General features: G+C 42.8%; 2 protein-coding genes across 4 annotated transcripts; both read left to right on the top strand.

Moving 5' to 3' along the window:
• Positions 1-25: 25 nt before the first annotated feature.
• LOC116802593 (NAD-dependent protein deacetylase Sirt2) lies at positions 26-1,591 on the top strand. The gene is made up of 4 exons (XM_032727022.1): positions 26-231; positions 287-378; positions 435-531; positions 587-1,591. Exons 1-4 carry the CDS (start codon positions 147-149, stop codon positions 1,471-1,473), a joined length of 1,161 nt encoding a protein of 386 aa, XP_032582913.1. The 5' UTR covers positions 26-146; the 3' UTR covers positions 1,474-1,591.
• An 8,458-nt stretch (positions 1,592-10,049) lies between these two features.
• Positions 10,050-20,276, top strand: LOC6619278. Of its 3 annotated transcripts, none has more exons than XR_004362916.1 (10): positions 10,050-10,152; positions 10,209-10,426; positions 15,289-15,442; positions 16,060-16,442; positions 17,912-18,044; positions 18,105-18,285; positions 18,330-18,569; positions 18,633-19,005; positions 19,058-19,192; positions 19,260-19,348. XR_004362916.1 is itself a non-coding variant. In XM_032727019.1 (10 exons), the coding sequence occupies exons 1-10, from the start codon at positions 10,101-10,103 to the stop codon at positions 19,763-19,765; spliced, it is 2,067 nt and encodes a 688-aa protein (XP_032582910.1). In that variant the 5' UTR covers positions 10,050-10,100; the 3' UTR covers positions 19,766-20,276. The 3 variants fall into 3 exon arrangements, 2 of the variants coding, with proteins under 2 accessions (XP_032582910.1, XP_032582911.1); XM_032727019.1 differs by lacking the exon at positions 19,058-19,192 and adding an exon at positions 19,565-20,276 and having other exon boundaries at positions 19,260-19,391; XM_032727020.1 differs by lacking the exon at positions 19,058-19,192 and adding an exon at positions 19,565-20,276 and having other exon boundaries at positions 10,051-10,152; positions 18,342-18,569; positions 19,260-19,391.
• The last annotated feature ends 1,075 nt before the right edge of the window (positions 20,277-21,351 follow it).

Raw genomic sequence — 21,351 nt, 5'->3', positions numbered from 1 at the left:
TAATTGTTAGCCTAATCCTATCGATAGTTGTCAGAATTTCGGCGTGTTTTGCTTTTTACGTTAAAACAAAACAAAACGCAATATACAGAATTGGGAGAATTCATCAGACATTTACATACTTTCACCGGAAGGTGAATCTGTTTACCATGGGCGACGTCGAAGTAAAGAAGGAGGAACAACCGACGACGACATCGAATTCCTCGTCCAGTGACCACGACGAGGAGGCCCCAGGTGAGTCTAAATAGTTGGGTCTTTACTGTCACTCATTAAATGAATTGAATTGTAGACGACACAATGGATAAGGTTCGACGCTTCTTTGCAAACACTCTACATCTCGGCGGATCCACGGACGCAAAGGAGGAAGTTAAAGTGGAGAAGGTAAGCGGAGCACCCGATAATTTGATTATCATATTGATTAGATCGCAAATTTGCAGGTTATTCCAGATTTGTCTTTTGACGGCTTTGCCGAACATTGGCGTGTGCATGGATTCCGCAAGATTGTGACCATGGTGGGAGCCGGCATATCCACATGTGGGTACAATCTATATATCACTGTAGAATCTTACTAAGATAATGCCATTCCTAGCTGCTGGTATTCCGGACTTCAGATCCCCAGGTTCCGGGCTATACAGCAATCTAAAGAAGTACGAGCTGCCACATCCCACGGCCATATTCGATCTGGACTACTTTGAAAAGAATCCGGCGCCGTTCTTTGCATTGGCCAAGGAACTGTACCCTGGATCCTTTATTCCCACGCCTGCTCACTACTTTATCCGTTTGCTGAACGACAAGGGACTGCTGCAGCGCCACTACACCCAGAACATAGACACGCTAGACCGGCTTACTGGTCTGCCCGAGGACAAGATCATCGAGGCCCATGGCAGCTTCCACACCAACCACTGCATTAAGTGCCGCAAGGAGTACGACCTGGACTGGATGAAGGCGGAGATCTTCGCCGATCGTCTGCCCAAATGCCAAAAGTGTAAGGGCGTTGTTAAACCAGACATTGTTTTCTTTGGCGAAAACCTGCCAAAGAGATTTTACTCCAGTCCTGACGAGGATTTCGAGGATTGCGATTTGCTGATCATCATGGGCACATCGTTGGAAGTACAGCCGTTTGCTTCACTGGTGTGGAGACCAGGACCACGTTGTATTCGCCTCTTGATTAATCGCGATGCAGTGGGTCAGGCCAGCAGTGTGCTCTTTATGGATCCCAACACGCGATCGCTACTCTTCGATAAGCCCAATAACACAAGGGATGTGGCCTTTCTGGGCGACTGTGATGCTGGTGTAATGGCTCTGGCCAAAGCCTTGGGCTGGGATAAAGAGCTGGAGCAGCTAATTACCAGTGAACGGGGGAAACTGAGCGGCAGCCAGAAAAGCGAGGAGCTGCAGCAAGACAAAGAGAAACCGCAATCGGACCCGGATGGGGTGACTTCGGGCGATCGGGACAAGAAGGATGCTTCGCTTTAGACCCTGAGATTAGTTAGTAGCATCCGTAGTTAATTTGTAGTTGAATTGTGCAATTTGTTTACATGTGGATTACGTGTATAAAGCGGACCATGCCATGTGCAGGCATTGCTGGCTAATACCGCGCGCTTTTTTTCTCCTCCGTTTCCGGCATTTAATTATTCAAGTGCCATTTGTGAGCCATTAGCGTGTCCCTTTTGGCCGGGCCACCATAAACCGCAAAAACTGATTGAGTTGCTCTGCCGTTTCCTGCGCACAAAAAGCAGCAAACCGCCAACAAAGGTTAACTCTCGACATGTTTCTGTTTCGTTTTCTGTTCTGATCCGGGCTTGGCTACGGATTTGGATGCTGCCCTGTTGGTGTTGGTGCTGATGCTGATTTCGATTCAGTTACGGCTGCCCAGCCCCTCGACATGGCTCGACCGCTGCTGTGGGCGTGGCATGTGGCATTCTAACTGCCTGTTTGTGTGGCTTACACGGATGCTGCTCCTGCTCCTGCTCCTCCTGCTGCTGCTGCATCAACTTAATGACTCGCAATCTGTCCTGCAGAAGCACACACGCACAAAGCGAAAGAGACACACACGGTAGCCCGGTAATGAAGCTTCTGCGGTTAATTGGCCAATAGAAAATACGTACGGGCAGGACTAATTAAAACCAAGCTCGCAATCGGGCCAGCGGGTACCTCCTGCCGGGGCCCACAACCGGATATTGTTAATCGTTGACAGGGGAGACGGTTCGGAGGTGGTTGCATCGGATGATGGGAGGCATCCCAGCCTGTCAACTTTGGGACATGAATGGCTGCAGATGCATTAGGAAATCAAATGCAGCCACGGAAATATTGATAGCCACGCAATTTGTTGCAGTTCCAGCTGCCACTGCTGCTGCCACTGGAATTGCACTTGCTTTTGGACCAAAACTTTGCAATTAAAGCTAATGGCCTAAGATCTTGTCTATTTGCAATTTTCCCGAGTGTTGCCTTCTCAGCGAATGTTTGGCTGCACTAATAAAAATTATTTGTGTGCTAAAAAATTTAAAAAAATAAATAAAAATCCCTTTACGTTATTAAATAGCACACAAAGGATTAAATTTAAGATCAGCTTAAAATTTAAAATTAATACTATAAAGAAATATTCCCACTAACTATTGTGCTTATAAAGTGTTATATGTAATTTTTAATCAATTTACGAGAAAATGTTTTAATAATCAAGTTTTCATAATATCCTTTTTTTTCAAAAGGATGTCATATAAGATTAAGATTTTATTGTATATTTAGTTGTGCAATTAAAGGTATGGCATTAGCTATATTAATTTGTTTAAATTAAAACATATTTATCTGGATAACCTTTCATTTATATTATTTGGATCTTCTGCCGTAGCAATTAGGTTCTCCTAAACTTTTTGTCAGTGTCTCGGCCCACTCAGTCAAAATTGAGTCAAGTTGGCTCAATATTAACTTGACTTTCACCCCTCCTTGCGAGAAATGCGGAACGCCATTAAGTGCACTCCATACACACGCCATTGAGGAAGCGGGGCTTGTGGTAACCGAGGGAAGGGGCAGGTCATATTTGAGTGAGCATGTTTCATATTTGTAATCAAAATGCGATGCTTGCGAATCAGACACCAGCTCCACCCATCACCACCCACTCGCTGCGAGCCTGTTCATCAATGGCATTGAAAGAAAGGCGGGGGGGTTGATCAAATCGTGGACATTCCACGATGTCATCAGCGGCAGCTGCGCTCGCGCTTTGATATTGAATTCTTGACATGATTGTGTGTCGCACAGCTTGGCCGGGAATTGATTGAGCGCCCAAACAGAGAACCCAGTTTGAAGGAGGCCAATAACTCAGACGGGGCTAATAAAGCTGGGATCGCCATTGATTGTTAGGCCCTGGCCACAAACAAATTTAATGGTCGTTTACTCTAATATACACGCGTGGTTATCGTAGCATAATCTTTATGAATATTTTATTATTTCTTTAATAAAAAGAAAGCAGAAGGAACCGCCACGGCGGCTGCCAAAACGCAATTTGTGTCAATAAATGTGGGAACAAGCGAGTGAGTTTTTATGAGGGGATTGCGCACAGCGTGGGACACGATAATAGGTTCTAAGAATGTTCCTCACGCAATTTACAAATAGTCAAATTTCAATTTGGTAATGGTTTATTATTCCGAAGAATTTACAGAAGCTTATAAACAATACGTTTGAATACTTTAGAAAACTTTCAAAAAACTGCTAATTAAGAACAAGGCTTTTTTAATACTAATACCAAAACCATATTGATAACAAACATAAATCTAAGCTTTTTAAGAAGTATTCTTACTAAAAATATTATGTTAAAATGATTCTAATCGTTATATATATTCCAATTCAATGGATTGGATAAAAGGATAAACTAATTTCGAAAAAAGAATATCCATGCTAGTAACTGAACCAAATACTAAACGGTAAGGACCTATATTTCCTTTCGAAGTACGTAAGAAAATACTAAAAAGTGTGCCCAGGACTGTGTATGAAGTGTGCTAGCATAGAACATCCCTGAATAATCAGCAGCAGTAGCCGAAGCTTCGCATAGTCGTCATAATCATTTTATGTGCATGTTGTGTGGCATACTTTTGTGCGCATAAATTTTTATTCACGTCTTTGTCAACACAAACGATTGAGTGTGTGGGTGGGTGGGCTTGTTTGGGTGTGTGTGTGTGTGGCGCACCCAACCCACACACATGTAATATTAAAGTGCGATTTGAAATGCCGCTTGCCGCACGGATCCAAATTGGCGGTTTTCGTGGCTCCAAATGAGCTGCGGTGGGGCTGGCATGTATAAAATAAATTTCCGCTGCGGTCCCCACAATCCGCCAATTGATGTACACAGATGTAGATATGATGAACAATAAACAGAATGCGAGTCCAATCGAGTGGTTGGCCAAATAGAATTATACTCAAAATCGCAGCCATCATATTTCGTACCGCATATTTCTTACCAAGGCCTTTCGAGGGCGGCAAAACAAAACGAGTTTAGGGATTGCCATTAATGAAGTGTAACGAATTGGAAAACCAAATAATTCGTATTGATTTCGCTGGTTTTTGGGACCGCAGGATGCATTGATTTGGCGCAGCGGCAAAAACGGGTCCATGGCCAATTGATTGGCCAAAGCCAATCTTCAATGAATAAATGAACGGATTCGAATGCGGACCGGGATGGGACTATACCATATGTGGTCGGAGCAGGATTTTGTGTCCGTTAGGTGCATTGTCGAGTGCATTTAATTGTGGCTCAGTACGCACAGAGCACGCCGACAAAAGGATTTGGCCAGGATGTCCCTGCAACGGCAGGAAAAACGGCTCAAACAAATAGAAAGAGAGAAAATGATTTACCCAAAACGTTTGGCAGTGGGCAATATTTTTCTCTTTTCTCAATTTTTTGGTCGCTTTTCCGTTTGCCAGGCTTTTTGTTTTCGGTTCGATTTGGTTGGCCATCGGTTTTTGTGGTTAATTGAAATTTTTCATTTGGCCCGTTTTGGCCATCGCCTCGGCGGCCTTAAATTCATTTTGAATTGTTAGTTCTAAGCCCCGGGAAATTCCCGGGCGAGTTCACAGCCTGCGCCAAAATATGCAATAAATTTGCAAAAGCACAGCGACAACAAAACTCTTTTCTGTCACTGGATTATGTAATTGCATATATGGAGCCATATATTTAAATTCGCACAGATAGCGAACGCATCGATTGGCAAAAAACAATTATCAATATTTAATTCGTTGGCGGTTTTTGTGGTCGGCAAATGCTAATGAAATATGAAAATCTGTTAGGGCTTAAAGCAATAACCACCCGTTCCAACTCAGCCAACTAGCCAAGTCAAGGATGCTGCATTAGCATGCAGCTAGGCAGCGAAGAGCCAGTTAAAATTAAATTCATTTAATTAAAGTTATAATTTCACACAACAAAATGGCAGGGGGAAAATCCATTTAGAGCGTGAAAAGAAACTTGCATTTTGCGAAACATTTCCTTAGTTCGTTTCCTTCACTTCACCTGCGTTCCTCTGCGCGCAGGATGTGTCCGGGCACCTGACCAACTTGCACAGCCCCTTATCCTTATCGTCCTGGCCCGGCCCCGACATTGGTAATTTAGAGAAAATTCTGGCCAAGAGGCGATAACGGGCACAAGAGGGGCACAGGAATTTTGTACTCGTTACTTGTATTGCCTTTTCGATTTGCACTTTACACGCTTTCATTACACTTCGTTTCCGTAGCTGGGAAAACGGCTGCGAGCGGGGCAAGATGGAAATACTTGACCCGAAACCGTTGCATTGTTAGCATTTAAACTGTTTCTTTGCCGTTGCGCTTCACTTGAACTGCACTCTCGAGAGATAGAGAGACAGTGGAGCTTCGACAAGTAGACCTTCATGCTTCGAAATATTTCAACTTGGATTTCTTAATCATTCTTTTTTTTTTTTATCAATTATTATAAGAGTGTCTATGTGTATGCAGCAATGTACCTAAATCTCACAAATTAATTTAAGATACCTTTAAACTTATCAGAATCAAACGTTTTGACTTAGTAATTTGAATTGAAATAATAACAATCTGCTACTATTACTGATCACTTAAACAGATTATGTTTCGAAGTGATACAAATTCGCAGTCCAAAGGTCTTAAGCCTTGCCTTATCACACTTCAGTGGCCTATAAAGTGGGGTTCCACTGTAGCTAGACGGAGGATTTGGCAAGTGAATGGGCGGTATTATCTAAATACCCAACAGCAACATTTTGCAGCTGCAGCCTCATAATCATCGACAGCCGAATCATCGCAACGAGCACTCATCTTAACGTCAGTGGAAATGATTGCTGCCCCCGGAAAATGCCACCCACTTTGAAGCAACCGACATGCTGCCTTGACACTTTAAGCTGCAATTTCGTTAAAATATTTCCAATCGATTTCGTTGGTTTATCGCCAAGTTTATTTCCACTTTCTTGTTGTTTGCCAGTTGTTCTACCCGCCTGCTGCCTGCTGCTTGCTGCCCCCCGTTGCCCCTCCAAAGTGCAGCACATTTTCCTTTTCCACTCTGCCAGATCTTACGGAAATGAAATGTGTTTCTATTTTAGTTTCACAAGCTTTATTTTTTTGTTCGAGGAGTGTGTGTGTGTGCATTTACACGCTCGAGTGTTTGCCTCAAACTCGAAGAAGAGGTTTTGGCAAATACAAAATTGCAAAAAATGAAAATGAAAAACCAAAAAATTGAAAATGCGGAAGAAGAAAACGGAGACTGCCTCTTCAGTTTATTTACAAATCATGAAAAAATTGCAATTTGCAATACCCTGAAAATGGCAAACACAAATATGTGGCGAACTCCAGGGGGCCTGGCCTCGGCCAAATGGCAAATGTCAAATGTTTGCACAAACTTTCCAGTCCCCGCCCACTCATCACATTTCTGCAGTGGCAATCTGCATAATTGTGCGGCAACCAAATGTTGCTGGGAAAACATTTTCCACCTAGCACACGCAGCAGCAAATGAGGTTTTCAAGGACAGCGACTACTGCTAATGCGCTGGTGTAGGAAAACCGATGTCCTGGCTAATTACCATGCAAATATTTACACATTTCCATGGACTGACAGAGGAATCTTGCCGAGCTTGTCGGATGCTTGTCAGATACCGTCAGATGTAACAAATGGTTATCAAGCATACGCAGTGTGTGCCGAGCACTTGATGAGCTGTGCGTAATTGTTTCTGACTCGGGCACTGAGTTCCCAGCAGGTGACAGATTGTGAATGCATTCATTCCAAAGCAATAGATCTGTGGGAATCTGGAAATCCCACTGCTATTGGACTACATGGAAAAATTATATATTAATGGAACAAAGAAAATTCGAATAACAAATCAAATTAGGTTATAAATAAATTTTGAAGTAATTGCTAAAAGAAACGAGAATTTCTGCAGATTATAAGCATGTTATGCTCAGAATTGTTTGGAAATCAGAATAGAATATATACTAAGGGTTGTGTAGACCTTTTCATTGTTAACCAGAGAATAAAGCATACGCCATGTATGCTGGCCAATTAATGTATTCAATGAACATGAATCATTAATTTGTGACAACCAACAGTTCGATTCTTTTGTTTCATTTTCAGATATATTTGAGTTCCAGATATCCTTTGGCACATTAAATTTCTCTCGAATCGTTTCTGGCTCAGTCGCAATTATTGATCACATCGCATTGTTAGTCAGCTGAGCGAGTGAAAGTCGCGAAAAGGGAAAACTCATTTGCATGGCTTATTCCCTTCGCAGCTCGAGCTGCCATGGGCCATAATGAAGTGGCACGATTTACGCCGGAGCCTTCATGTTGCCATTGTTTAGTTGGCTGCCAAGGACTTCAAGGACATCGCCTTGTTTCGCTATTCATTAAGGCAGCTGCTGGCCTTGATTGACGCGCCTCACTCGCGTTCGCCATTATTATTATTATTTAAATGTAAATAGGGGAGGTATGAAAAAAATACGATCGTATGCCTGTATGTGCCCCATACTCGTACTGGCGTATAATTTGGCTTTAACATTGCCGGCCATTTAAAGTTCTTTATGCGGCGAGCACTTTTCATTAGCATGCAAGTGCAATTCGGTCTAGGCAAATTGCCCGCCAGCAGGCACCAGATGAAAGCATAAGACACAACTCTAAGCCACAGCTTGCAGAGGAGGAAAAGAATTTAAAAAACTTTAGCTAAAAATGCGCCACGCACTCCTCACTCATACATACGTACGAATGGACGGCCAGCCGTAAACCTTTTCGGTTCTTGGCCATATGTTGCCGCTGTGTTGGCCACTCCTGCAGCTTGTGGGCCACATTGCGGTCGGTTTGCTGGTCAGCAAGCCCGCCTGCGGTTCCTGCCCCCGTCCCGCTCCACCAAGTGATACCATTGGCAATGGCTGCGTGTGCTTGCGTGTGTGAGGCGTGTAAATTCCATTTCTGCGGACAGACACGCACGCACACAGACAAGCACGTAATCGCACAAATCTGCATTTGCGTCTTGATTAGTGTTGCATACTTCAAAGAGCTGCGATTTCGGTGAAGTTTTTAGTGCTACTTGAGGTTTTGCTTGCGCAATTGAATGTAACAAATCACTAAATCATTACCTTTAGCAAGAGTAAATACATAAGTTAGTTTCTACTTTATTGAGGGACCAGTTATTTCATTAAAATATCCATGGTTTCGTTATATGTACCAATTATTAAACAACAATAGTCTTGGGTACCACCAACTTTGAAATTGCTTCAACTTTTGGTTTTATGAACCCCGAAATCCAACGCTAATTTCATAACGTGACTTCCGAAGTAAAACTTTAATCACTTTATCAAAGCGTCGCCTCGTTCGCTTTATTGCCACCCCGCAAAGCGTTTGAGAAGATAAATATCGGTTCATGGATTTTTAATGCCATTGACTTTCGAGTAACTCGGGCTGGGGTAACATACCGCTTGAGTGTTTAATTGCCCTTCAGTGCCGAGCCATGTGTGTGGATCTGTGGGTAGGGATGCTATGATTTCTTTTTTTACGATTTTCGGGGGATCCCAGCAGGTTGTCGAGGCAATAAAATCGCCGCCAGCTGTGCACTCAAATGACCAGGAGCCGGACCAGAAGCAGAAGCAGAAGCACAGCACTGATTCCCCTGGCTCTGCGTTCTTGGTTCAATGGCACGGCGGAGTCTCCATCGGGCTCTCCTTTGGCTCGCCAGGAGCAAATCCCTTAATCTGTCTTTCAATTTCAAATAACCCAATGGTTAAGCACTCGCAACACTCGCACATTCACTGCCGCAGTGGCACACTGCCTGTCTCGACTGTCCATTTGTGTTACCACAAATGTGTCGTCCTGTGTCTCCAGCCCCCCTTAACCCCTCACGGCCAACAGAATTTGCTGGCAGACCAATTGAATTGTTTCAATTGACACTTGGCCTGGTCCCGGCTCAATTTCTGTCGACTGTGGATCTGTGGACCTTTAGCTTCGTTTCGGGCTTTGTTCGCTTTCATAATGAAAGTCAGTCGTTTGGCCGCATTGTTGTCGCTAATTTGTGGGACCGCTAATTGGCCCACAGCCAGGGGTTGACCCAGATCACTGCGAGAAATGGGGAACAGAATGGAAACCAAATGCAATTCGAGCATCGTCTCAGCTCGTGGCAATCTCAGCATAGTTTTCTAGTCATATGATTGAAATTTGAATAAAAATATATGCCCTAAAGTGCCCACTCAATGCACTTTGAACTTTGGAGTTTTATTATATTATCCAGCTTACTCTATTACCATTATACTTTGGCCCAGTGTCCACAACTGATTACCAGCCGAAAGATGCTTTATCATATAGGTATATTTAAGTTTTACTAAACTACAGCTTTCCACTTGACTTACCCGAGGCAGCCATAGTCAAGTTCTTGTTTGTTTACTGAATTATGCAAATATCGTAATGTGGTGTGTGCGTTTCATTAGGCTAATGACTAAGCAAATACTGCCCGTTTGCAGTTTGCGATAATAGGTCCTATCGGAGGTTTTCAATTACAGTTCGAGTTAAAATCAATTTACGGGTCAATCGAAGCGGTCATTAAAAGCCAGTCGTATAAAAGCATGAAATCTTGGAAAATGTAATCGAAAGGCAGCCGAGATGTTGTTGCAACCGCTGGTGATGCATTTAAGCCAATTGCTTCGGCTTATAGGTAAGGCAACACAACGCCTTAGACTTTCCAGCCAACTTAAGCCAATTCCATTCTAGTCGGTCAATACTTTGCTGAACTTCCATCGATTTTGATTGTCTACAATAACTCGGCCTCCACAACTCCGCTTCAGCTGGAGTATTTAAGTGCTTTGGAATTAGTTCTTCGGGAATTGAGTCAGCCAATTAGGTTGCAATGGATTAATGTGGCATTCTTGAAGGATTTGAAGGATCTGGAGGATCAAGTTATGGGTGCTCTGAATAGCAGCGTCACAGAGGTAAGTTTTTGATTCTAACGCTGCATTCTTGTAGAGACATCTTAAAAAGCTTTGTAATTTTTTAATTTCTATGTTTATCAGTAGACATTCCACAGTCTTCGGGTGGAGACGTGTTTCTTTCAAGCTACGAATAGCAAGTTCTAAAAACTACAACAGTATAGTGAAAGTTAAACACAAAGTGTAAAGTGCAGTTTGCACAACTAACAATTATTGACTATAGTAATTATTTACTAAAATAAATAATTATTCCATATTGTTCTGGTAATTGTTATATGTGGACTTAGAACAATGAATCAAAACGACATACGTTCTCAGCGACAATGTGAACAAGACGAGCGCCGGCGCTCTTTACAACGCAACAATGCATACTTTTCTTTCGTCTCACCGCAAATCGGTGATCGAGCACCCTCACTTTCAACTAACTCGAAACTTTTGCCCTCAGCGAACGACAGACCGCGTTCTTGCTCTCCCTCTCTGCCTGCTTCGGCTCACAAGTCGTGGAGCGAAGAGACCGCCTCTCCTACCCCGCTCCTCTCGCAGCGCCAAACGACCGTCCCGGGTAACTGTAACACTGCAATAACGAGTGCAGTGACCTCACTGGCAACTGCCACAACATCAACTTCGTCAGCGGCCCAACTAATTATCGCTGTGCCAGCTGTAAATAATTCAGCAGCACTGACCGTTTGCAACAACAATAATGCACGTAAAGAAGAATCAAAACAAAAGCAGAAGTCGATTTCGACTGTGCAGACTGGCATGGATCGCTACATCCAAATCAAGAGAAAGCTCAGCCCTCAAAACAATAAGGCAGGTAATCAACCCAAAATCAATCGAACCAACAACGGCAATGAAAACTCTGCAGTAAATAATTCAAACCGATATGCTATCTTGGCTGATTCTGCGACCGAACAACCCAACGAAAAAACGGTAGGGGAGCCAAAAAAGACCAGGCCTCCACCAATTTTCATACGAGAACAAAGTACAAATGCACTTGTAAATAAACTCGTTGCTTTGATTGGTGACAGCAAGTTCCACATTATCCCACTTAAAAAAGGAAATATTCATGAAATAAAACTACAGATCCAAACAGAAGCAGACCACCGTATAGTGACTAAATACCTAAATGATGCTGGTAAAAACTACTACACATACCAATTAAAAAGTTGCAAAGGGCTACAGGTAGTACTTAAGGGCATTGAAGCAACAGTGACACCAGCTGAGATAATTGAGGCTCTGAAGGCCAAAAACTTTTCTGCAAAGACAGTTATTAATATTTTAAACAAAGACAAAGTTCCGCAGCCACTATTCAAAATAGAACTCGAACCAGAGCTCCAGGCACTAAAGAAAAACGAAGTGCACCCAATATACAATTTACAGTACTTGCTACATCGGAGGATCACCGTGGAGGAGCCGCACAAACGTATCAATCCAGTTCAATGTACTAATTGCCAAGAATACGGCCACACCAAGGCATACTGCACCCTTAAGTCCGTATGTGTTGTCTGTAGCGAACCTCATACTACCGCAAACTGCCCCAAAAACAAGGACGATAAGTCTGTGAAGAAATGCAGTAACTGCGGGGAAAAACATACTGCAAACTACAGAGGCTGTGTGGTGTACAAAGAATTGAAGAGCCGCCTAAACAAACGTATTGCCACAGCACATACATACAACAAAGTCAATTTCTACTCACCGCAACCGATTCTTCAACCACCCCTAACTGTCCCAAACACTACTCCAACAATTTCCTTCGCTAGCGCCCTAAAATCCGGACTAGAAGTGCCCGCCCCACCGACAAGAACTGCTCATTCCGAACATACACCGACAAACATCCAACAAACACAACAAAGTGGCATCGAAGCTATGATGCTATCCCTACAGCAAAGCATGAAAGACTTCATGACGTTCATGCAAAATACTTTGCAAGAGCTCATGAAAAACCAAAATATCCTGATTCAACTTCTTGTATCTTCAAAATCCCCATAATGGCTTCCCTACGGATATCTCTGTGGAACGCAAATGGCGTTTCACGGCATACACAAGAGCTCACACAGTTCATTTACGAAAAAAACATCGACGTAATGCTACTATCAGAAACGCACCTCACAAATAAAAACAATTTTCATATACCAGGATACTTGTTCTATGGTACAAATCATCCAGATGGTAAAGCTCATGGAGGCACTGGAATACTCATCAGAAATCGCATAAAACACCACCACTTAAACAATTTTGACAAAAACTACTTACAATCTACGTCCATAGCCTTACAACTCAACAATGGTTCAACGACTCTAGCCGCAGTCTACTGCCCACCGCGCTTTCCAATCTCTGAGGATCAATTCATGGAATTCTTTAACACACTAGGTGACAGGTTCATCGCAGCGGGTGACTATAACGCCAAGCACACCCATTGGGGATCTCGACTTGTGTCGCCAAAGGGTAAGCAATTGTACAATGCGCTTACGAAGCCAGAAAACAAGCTAGACTATGTATCCCCGGGTAAGCCTACATACTGGCCAGCAGACCCAAGAAAAATCCCAGACCTGATCGATTTTGCAATTACTAAACATGTCCCCCGCAACATGGTCACCGCCGAAGCACTAGCAGATTTATCATCAGATCACTCACCTGTTTTTCTAAATATGCTAACTCGCCCCCACATCGTCGACCCACCGTATAGACTCACAAATTTTAGAACAAACTGGCCAAGGTATCAAAAGTATGTCTGTTCACACATAGAACTAACGACGGCATTATCTTCAAAGGAGGATATAGACAAGTCAACGGAAACTCTTGAAAACATTTTAGTCTCGGCTGCAAAGGCTTCAACCCCGCCAGTGACGTATGCAAAACCAAACTACATCAAAACTAATCGCGAAATCGAGCGGCTGGTATTAGATAAACGACGCCTACGAAGGGATTGGCAGTCTAATAGATCACCAATTACTAAGCACATGCTTAAGATAGCCACACGCAGGCTTACCAATGCTCTCAAACAAGAGGAAAAAAACAGCCAACGTTCATATATCGAGCAACTCTCTCCCACCAGCACTAAGTACCCTCTTTGGAGAGCTCACAGAAACCTAAAGACTCCAATAGCGCCAATTATGCCACTCCGAAGTCCCTCTGGCACTTGGTTTCGAAGTGATGAAGAAAGAGCCAGTGCTTTCGCTGACCATTTACAAAATGTATTCCGACCAAATCCCTCTACCAACACATTTATTCTCCCTCCTTTAATAGCAGCCAATCTAGATCCTCAAGAACCCTTTGAATTCCGACCATGTGAACTAGCAAAGGTTATCAAAGAGCAACTGAACCCAAGAAAATCGCCTGGCTACGACCTAATAACTCCAAGAATGCTCATCGAACTCCCAAAGTGTGCTATTCTTCACATCTGCCTGTTGTTCAACGCAATCGCCAAGCTTGGATACTTCCCTCAAAAATGGAAAAAGTCGACCATAGTAATGATTCCAAAGCCAGGAAAAGATAAAACGCAGCCATCATCATATAGACCGATAAGCTTATTAACATGTCTTTCAAAGCTGTTTGAAAAAATGCTACTCCTTCGGATTAGCCCTCATCTTAGAATAAACAACACACTTCCAACACATCAATTTGGCTTTAGAGAAAAACATGGAACCATCGAACAGGTCAACCGAATCACGTCAGAAATTCGTACTGCTTTTGAACATCGAGAATACTGCACAGCCATTTTTCTAGACGTCGCGCAGGCATTTGACAGAGTGTGGCTCGATGGACTTTTGTTTAAAATAATCAAGCTGTTGCCCCAAAACACACATAAGCTACTGAAGTCATACCTATATAACAGAGTGTTTGCAATAAGATGCGATACAAGCACTTCACGCGATTGCGCAATCGAAGCTGGAGTGCCGCAAGGCAGTGTACTGGGTCCAATCTTATACACCCTGTATACGGCGGATTTCCCCATAGACTACAATCTAACAACCTCCACGTTCGCTGATGATACCGCGATACTCAGTCGCTCGAAATGCCCAATAAAAGCCACGGCACTCCTATCCCGACACTTAACATCTGTAGAACGATGGCTTGCCGACTGGAGAATTTCAATAAATGTTCAAAAATGCAAGCAGGTTACCTTTACCTTAAACAAACAAACATGCCCACCACTGGTCTTGAATAACATATGCATTCCACAAGCCGACGAGGTAACATATCTGGGAGTTCATCTGGACAGGCGGCTCACTTGGCGCAAACATATAGAAGCCAAATCGAAACATCTTAAACTTAAAGCAAGGAACCTCCACTGGCTCATAAATGCTCGCTCTCCACTTAGTCTGGAGTTCAAAGCTCTTCTATACAACTCCGTCTTAAAACCTATCTGGACTTATGGCTCCGAGCTGTGGGGCAACGCATCCAGAAGTAACATAGACATTATTCAGCGAGCACAGACAAGAATTCTGAGAATTATCACTGGAGCGCCGTGGTACCTTCGAAACGAAAACATACACAGAGACCTAAAAATCAAATTAGTAATCGAAGTAATAGCTGAGAAAAAAACGAAGTATAACGAAAAGCTGACCACCCATACAAATCCCCTCGCAAGAAAACTAATCCGAGTATGCAGTCAAAGCCGGCTGCACCGCAACGACCTCCCAGCCCAGCAATAAACTTATTAGGGCATTAATGAAAAAAAAAAAAAAAAAAAAAAAAAAAAAAACTATCACTAAGTGAAAGTTAATTAAGTTAGATTAAGATTTGAACACTTATTGTTAGTCTCTTAACACAAAGGGAAGATTCAATAAATAATAAAAAAAATTAAAAAAAAAAAAAAAAAAAAAAAAAAAAAAAAAAATGTTTATCATGGCTTTCTTATTTAGGGATTCATTACGATCTTATCGCAGACGCAGCACTTTATTCACGCCCGATACTACGCCACTCGCAATGCAAATGTGCGACTCAAGGACAAGCGATATTTGTTCCTGTGCGAGGACGAAAGCCCTGCGGAATTGCTCTGCATGGATATACTGCAGTGTGAGTACGGCTTATAGTTGCTCATAAAGACACTATGAATAAGCCGTTTCAATTGAGTGTTCCTGTCATGTTCCACGCGGTTCATGCTACCCCGTCAGCATCAATTTATTAGCTAAAGCGGTGGCTTTCCGCCACCTCCCTGGGGGCGTGGCAAAACAACTCAAACTTGAAAAGTTTCCTTTGGGCCGCCAACGAGCGGCGAGCCTCGCGTAAACATGGTGGTGAAACAGCCGCAGGACATTCGTGGCCAGTTGATCAAACTTCAGCACTTGACAATAATTTCAACACTCCACAGTGCCGTGTTCGATTGTAAACTTGGGCAATTTGGACATGGAGAGTTGATTTGTTCATTGTTTTCTGACTGGCTGACTGGTTATCACATTCACTGAATTAATTGATAATGAAATGTGGTCTTCAGACACAAATACTTATGACTTATAACACCATTCAGAGAGCTCAGATTCTGATTTATATTCTTATAAATAATACCTTAATACTAGGTAAACCTTATTCGATATCTTTCCATTTCTAAAAGAAATCCGTGTTCTTTTTATATCCCCTGCCCGATTGTTTTTTCTGCTTGTCCGACATCGGGAAATCGCTGTAATGCGCTTTAGTCTACCCTCACCATCTGATGATCCGACCTGGAACGAAAACGGAGGCAGGAGCAGTGCCAACAGGACCCACAACAGGACCCCAACCAGAGGACCCCAGGCGCGGAGGAGGCGCATCGGTAAACACGAGAAACAAGGACGACGGCGAAGGAGGAGCAGGAGCCAAAACCACTTCGTCCTACCGCGACATCAATTTCGAGCTGTGGACACAAAAGTTTGTCGGTGCCGTTGGTAATTTGGATGCCCTGCTCCTGGACGCATTCTTGCCGAACGAAACTTTTGCCAACCGGGTCGAACTTTATCCCAACAAGCTGCTCAATCTGCAGCGCCGCAGCCTGCTCGTTGGCTCCATTACTTATGTCCCATATACGATTACTAATTATGTGGTAAGTAATTGCCGGTTAAGTTTATATTTATCGTTTGTTGTTGCCTATGCAGCACTGAGAGAAATCGCATTCGTTTTATATCGCCAAAATAGTAAAGCAAGGATTCGAAAAATAGTGAGCAATTCTAGGTTACTTTTTAAAAATTTTCTAAACTATAGTAAATTTTAGTTAAATTAAATTAAATTTTAAAAAATATTATTATTATGTAAAATTTAATTTTGAGTTTTTGCAATTTATATAAATATGTATTTCGTTGCTCTAACTGGTAATGTTGTGTAGTTATTTCCCAGAAGGGAAATACAAAGTGGTCAGGTTTTTTTCCGTGCCTTCTTGATGTCCAGCCAGCTTTACCAAAATGCCAGAGATTTGCACGCCAACATTAAGCAAAGCCAATTGGTCGTCCTTGCTCCCATTTACCTCACCCCGCCTCGCCCCTCATCAGCTTCCAGAATGTTGAGGACTCCTCATCTTCATCAGACTCATTCACATCGTTGTCTTTGGATTAGTCGGACTCACTGTGCGAACTCATCGTGAATAAATGTTCAGTGGTGGCCCCATTGGCCAAATTTGTATGTTTGCGTGTATGTGCGAGGATTGTGGGTGTTTGTGTGGGTGCTTAGTTATTTTCCTTTGTTGTCCTTGCGGGCAACGACTTCGGCAACTAAAATGTAAGCACATGTTGTGCTGCGGTGCCAAGTCCGTGGTAATCACTGCTGGGAGTTGCCAGGACTCGTCTCTATGAATTGTCCAAGCGCAAAAGGCACTGTATCTGTAAAACTGCAAAAATGGCATTTAATCACTAATAAAAAAATGTATTCCGTCCTATGCTTAGGTATTTTTACACCTAAAATTACATTTAAATTTGTATTACTTTGCTAATTAGATTATTGAGTGACTATTATTATTCTAGCTAATACTTAAAAGTAACTCAATTACAACATTACCATCTAATCTTGTTCAGGTATTTTTTCAGACTGAGTACTTATCCCTGTTATCCCATTGTTACCACAGAAAGGACAAAAAAGAAAGGAGCTTTTGTTGTCATTTGGCAAAAGTTTTGTTCGCACTCAATTGTTTGCCTAAGGACATTTGCACATTTGTGAACACACGCACGCCCAGCCAAACACTAACACCAACACCAATGCCTTACTCACACTCACTCACACTTATTCACACTCACGGAGAGGCAAACAGCCACAAGCATGTGAGTGTGGTTTTGTTTGGGGCTTGGCTTTGGATCCTGCTCAGCCCCAACATTGATTTAAATTACGTGTTTCCATTTAATTGCCGCCCGACGAGCCAAGTGTCGATGTCCATTTGAATGCTACTTTGTGTTCCCAACTGGAGATTGGGTTTTTGCTGGTCTGGAGCTGGCAATGGGCGTGGGCTACAACCAGACCATTAACGAAATTAGCAAAGGCACTTTAATTGTCGGTAATAGTTAACCAATAAACGTTAACCCATTGCAGCCCGCTGGCGAGGGCGACGTAGATCCCATCCATCCGCACTTGGCCAATCGTTCGCTCACCTTCGACGGCGCCGAGGCAAATGTGATGAAGACCTTCTGCCAGGTGCACAATTGCCACCTGAGGGTAGAGGCCTGTAAGTCATTGTAATTAATCAAAAATATAAAACATATATGTAACATTGAATTCCTTACAGATGGAGCCGACAACTGGGGCGGAATTTACGACAATGAATCCAGCGATGGCATGCTGGGGGATATCTACGAGCAGCGCGTGGAAATGGCCATTGGATGCATCTACAATTGGTATGATGGAATCACGGAGACCTCGCACACCATAGCCCGTTCTTCGGTGACCATCCTGGGTCCTGCTCCAGCGTGGGTTTCACTTTGCCTAAGTGATACCATAAAGTAAAATTTAGTTTATGTTTTAGGCCCCTACCCAGCTGGCGCACTAATATTATGCCCTTTAATAATCGAACTTGGCTGATGCTTATCTCAACTTTAGTGATTTGCGGCACCTTTTTGTACTTCATGAAGTATGTCAGTTATCGCCTACGCTTTTCTGGAACCCAGGTTAAGTTTCATCATAGCAGAAAGCTCGAGAAATCCATGCTGGATATATTTGCTCTATTTATTCAGCAGCCATCGGCTCCTCTGAGGTAGAACTTGAAAATTAATATTAAATTAAGGATTACTATTATTTTCTACTTGCTCCTTTTTAGCTTCGATCGTTTTGCCCCTCGATTTTTCCTAGCCACAATTTTATGTGCCACAATTACTTTGGAGAACATTTACAGTGGGCAACTCAAGTCGATGCTGACCTTTCCCTTCTACTCCGCACCCGTGGATACGATCGAGAAATGGGCCCAGACGGGCTGGAAGTGGTCAGCTCCATCCATTATCTGGGTGCACACGGTGCAGAGTTCCGATCTGGAAACGGAGCAGATTCTGGCCCGGAACTTTGAGGTGCACGACTACAGCTACTTGTCGAATGTCAGTTTCATGCCCAATTATGGATTCGGGATCGAGCGTTTGTCTTCGGGATCTCTTTCCGTGGGCGATTATGTGTCCAAAGAGGCCTTGGAAAATCGTATTGTAAATATTAAATTTTTCTTATGATTATACTAGTTACTCATAGATATGTTAGATTTTATTTTTGATCAGGATCTGTCGATCCGGCAATGTCCGTCAGTCTGTCCGTATGACCGGTCGACAATAATTGGTACCCACAATTTTGGTTGTATCATTTTTCTCCCCCGCACTCTGAAATGCTGAGTAAAAGGTATCTGATAGTCGAGGAAATCTACCACATCGTTATCTCTTGTTTTAAAGTCCGGTTTCTGTTTTAGGTTTTGCACGATGATCTGTATTTTGATTATACGCGGGCTGTTTCGATAAGAGGCTGGATCTTAATGCCTGAATTGAACAAACATATAAGAACCTGTCAGGAAACTGGACTATATTTTCACTGGGAGCTAGAGGTAATTATTTGTTCAACTCTAAGAATTTTCCAAGCCTAGTTCTTCTTAGACGTATATAATTTTATAAGTTAATCATAATAAGATTAAGTTTTTTTTAAGAAAGTTTACATCTATTCCCCTTTGATTGGAACCCGTAGAAATGTTACATATTTCATAGTCCTTTTTCCCTTCAGTTTATTGACAAGTACATGGACAAGAAGAAGCAAGAAGTGCTGATGGATCTGGCAAATGGGCACAAGGTCAAGGCAGCTCCCCGGGCATTGGATGTGCGCAACATAGCCGGCGCCCTCTTCGTCCTGGCCTTTGGCGTCGCGTTTGCGGGCTGTGCCCTGGTGGTAGAGTTGCTGATCCACCGAATGGATTTAAGCAAATAATTTGGCCATTAAAATGATGCGCAGCCAGTGGAAAGGGAATCACTTCATCCTTGGGTTTGCAGCGCACGTGTCGCTGCAAACATCAAAATCGCATTCTGCACGACACGCGAAAGCCACAAAAACCCCGCATGACTGGGACCTAAAGTGTGGAGTACACTGGGCGAAATGGGGTAAAAAAACGTAGAATTATATTCTTTCAATAGTAGGGATATAGCGTAAAATTTACGTATTCCACTTCAAATTTGTAGATCAATTGCTCATTTTTGTAATTAGATTGCAAACTAAGAAGCCATTTGAAGTACTTGGCTACCAATCTTAGTATTATTAGTCGCTATACCGCGTTTAACTACGTTTTAGATTTTTTCTAGTAGAAGTACTTAATATATTTGTAGTGTTCCTTTAAGAACGAGATATACTAGTTATTTCTATCACAATTTATTTTAAGCATATAGAAAAATGATAGACCTTACACCAGAACCAGCTAATAAAATATCCCCCTAGATTGCAAAAACGTCCTTTTGCTCAGTTAAATTCAAATGTTAGGAAGAATTTCTTTCAGTGATCGCTGGCAGTTCCCATGGCAGAAATATGACGGCAGCTTGCAGCCCGAAATCGACCATTGGCATTGTTGGTCTGGGATGGATAAGCGACACGGCCGAGTGGCCAACTGAAAAGTGAAAAGTGGATGCATCTCCCCGTGAAAGGGAGCTTCGAGCAGTGGACACCGGGATCGGGAGTGGGGCGAAGTGGGCTGTGTGGCTCGTTTTGCGGCACTATCTGCTGCACTTGCCACGGAAATGCGGGCGGATTGGGGGATTGTGGACATGCAAGCGGAAAATGACTTCTGCCCTGTATGCTGCGGTAATTGGAAAAGCGTTTAGTACTAGACGAACGCAATTTCGTCGCCGGCAAACATTTTTAATGATGCCCTTAATTATCGCTGTGGGAAATTATTCATTATCACTAATTTGCCGTAGCTCACACTCGCCACTCGCAAGCACCTGGCCACTCGAAGTTGAAGGTGGAAAATCCTTTAGCCTAGCCAGTTTCCTTCAAGTTCTTATCCATCCATTCTGTTCCACCGCTTCCTGGCCCCCATCTCTCACCTGCATCTGCGAACACGGCGTGTTCGGCTCGTTAACAGCTCGTTTCAAAGCGACAAACAAGCACATCTAGCAAAAAGCCAGCAGTGGCAACTACCACTACTGCATTCACGGACAGTGGTAACAACAAGTTGGCCAACATGGTGGCTGTGTCATTTCCGTTGTCGTTCCTCTCGTTCCCAACGTTTTATACTCTCTCCTTAAGGTATCAGGACTTAGATGGCTGCTGAGAGCTTTACACTTGAATATTCTGTAAATAGGCAACAAAATAAATTTTAATTATTTTTAATCTATCAGCATGTAACTTTTATTAGTATTTCTATATACAAGTAGGGAAGATCCGCCATACATTACACATACCTTTTTGACTTCCATTTTTTACTTTAGTATGAATGCATTATGCATAAAAAATAAAAAATAAATTTTCATTTAATTCTTATATAGTATGTTTTACTATCTCATGAAAAATATAAGCTCCAAGGG

The sequence above is a fragment of the Drosophila sechellia genome, unplaced genomic scaffold (genome assembly GCF_004382195.2).
Source record: "Drosophila sechellia strain sech25 unplaced genomic scaffold, ASM438219v1 U_169, whole genome shotgun sequence".
In the NCBI taxonomy this organism is placed as follows: Eukaryota; Metazoa; Arthropoda; class Insecta; order Diptera; family Drosophilidae; genus Drosophila; species Drosophila sechellia.
This window is presented reverse-complemented; position numbering and strand designations above follow the sequence as displayed.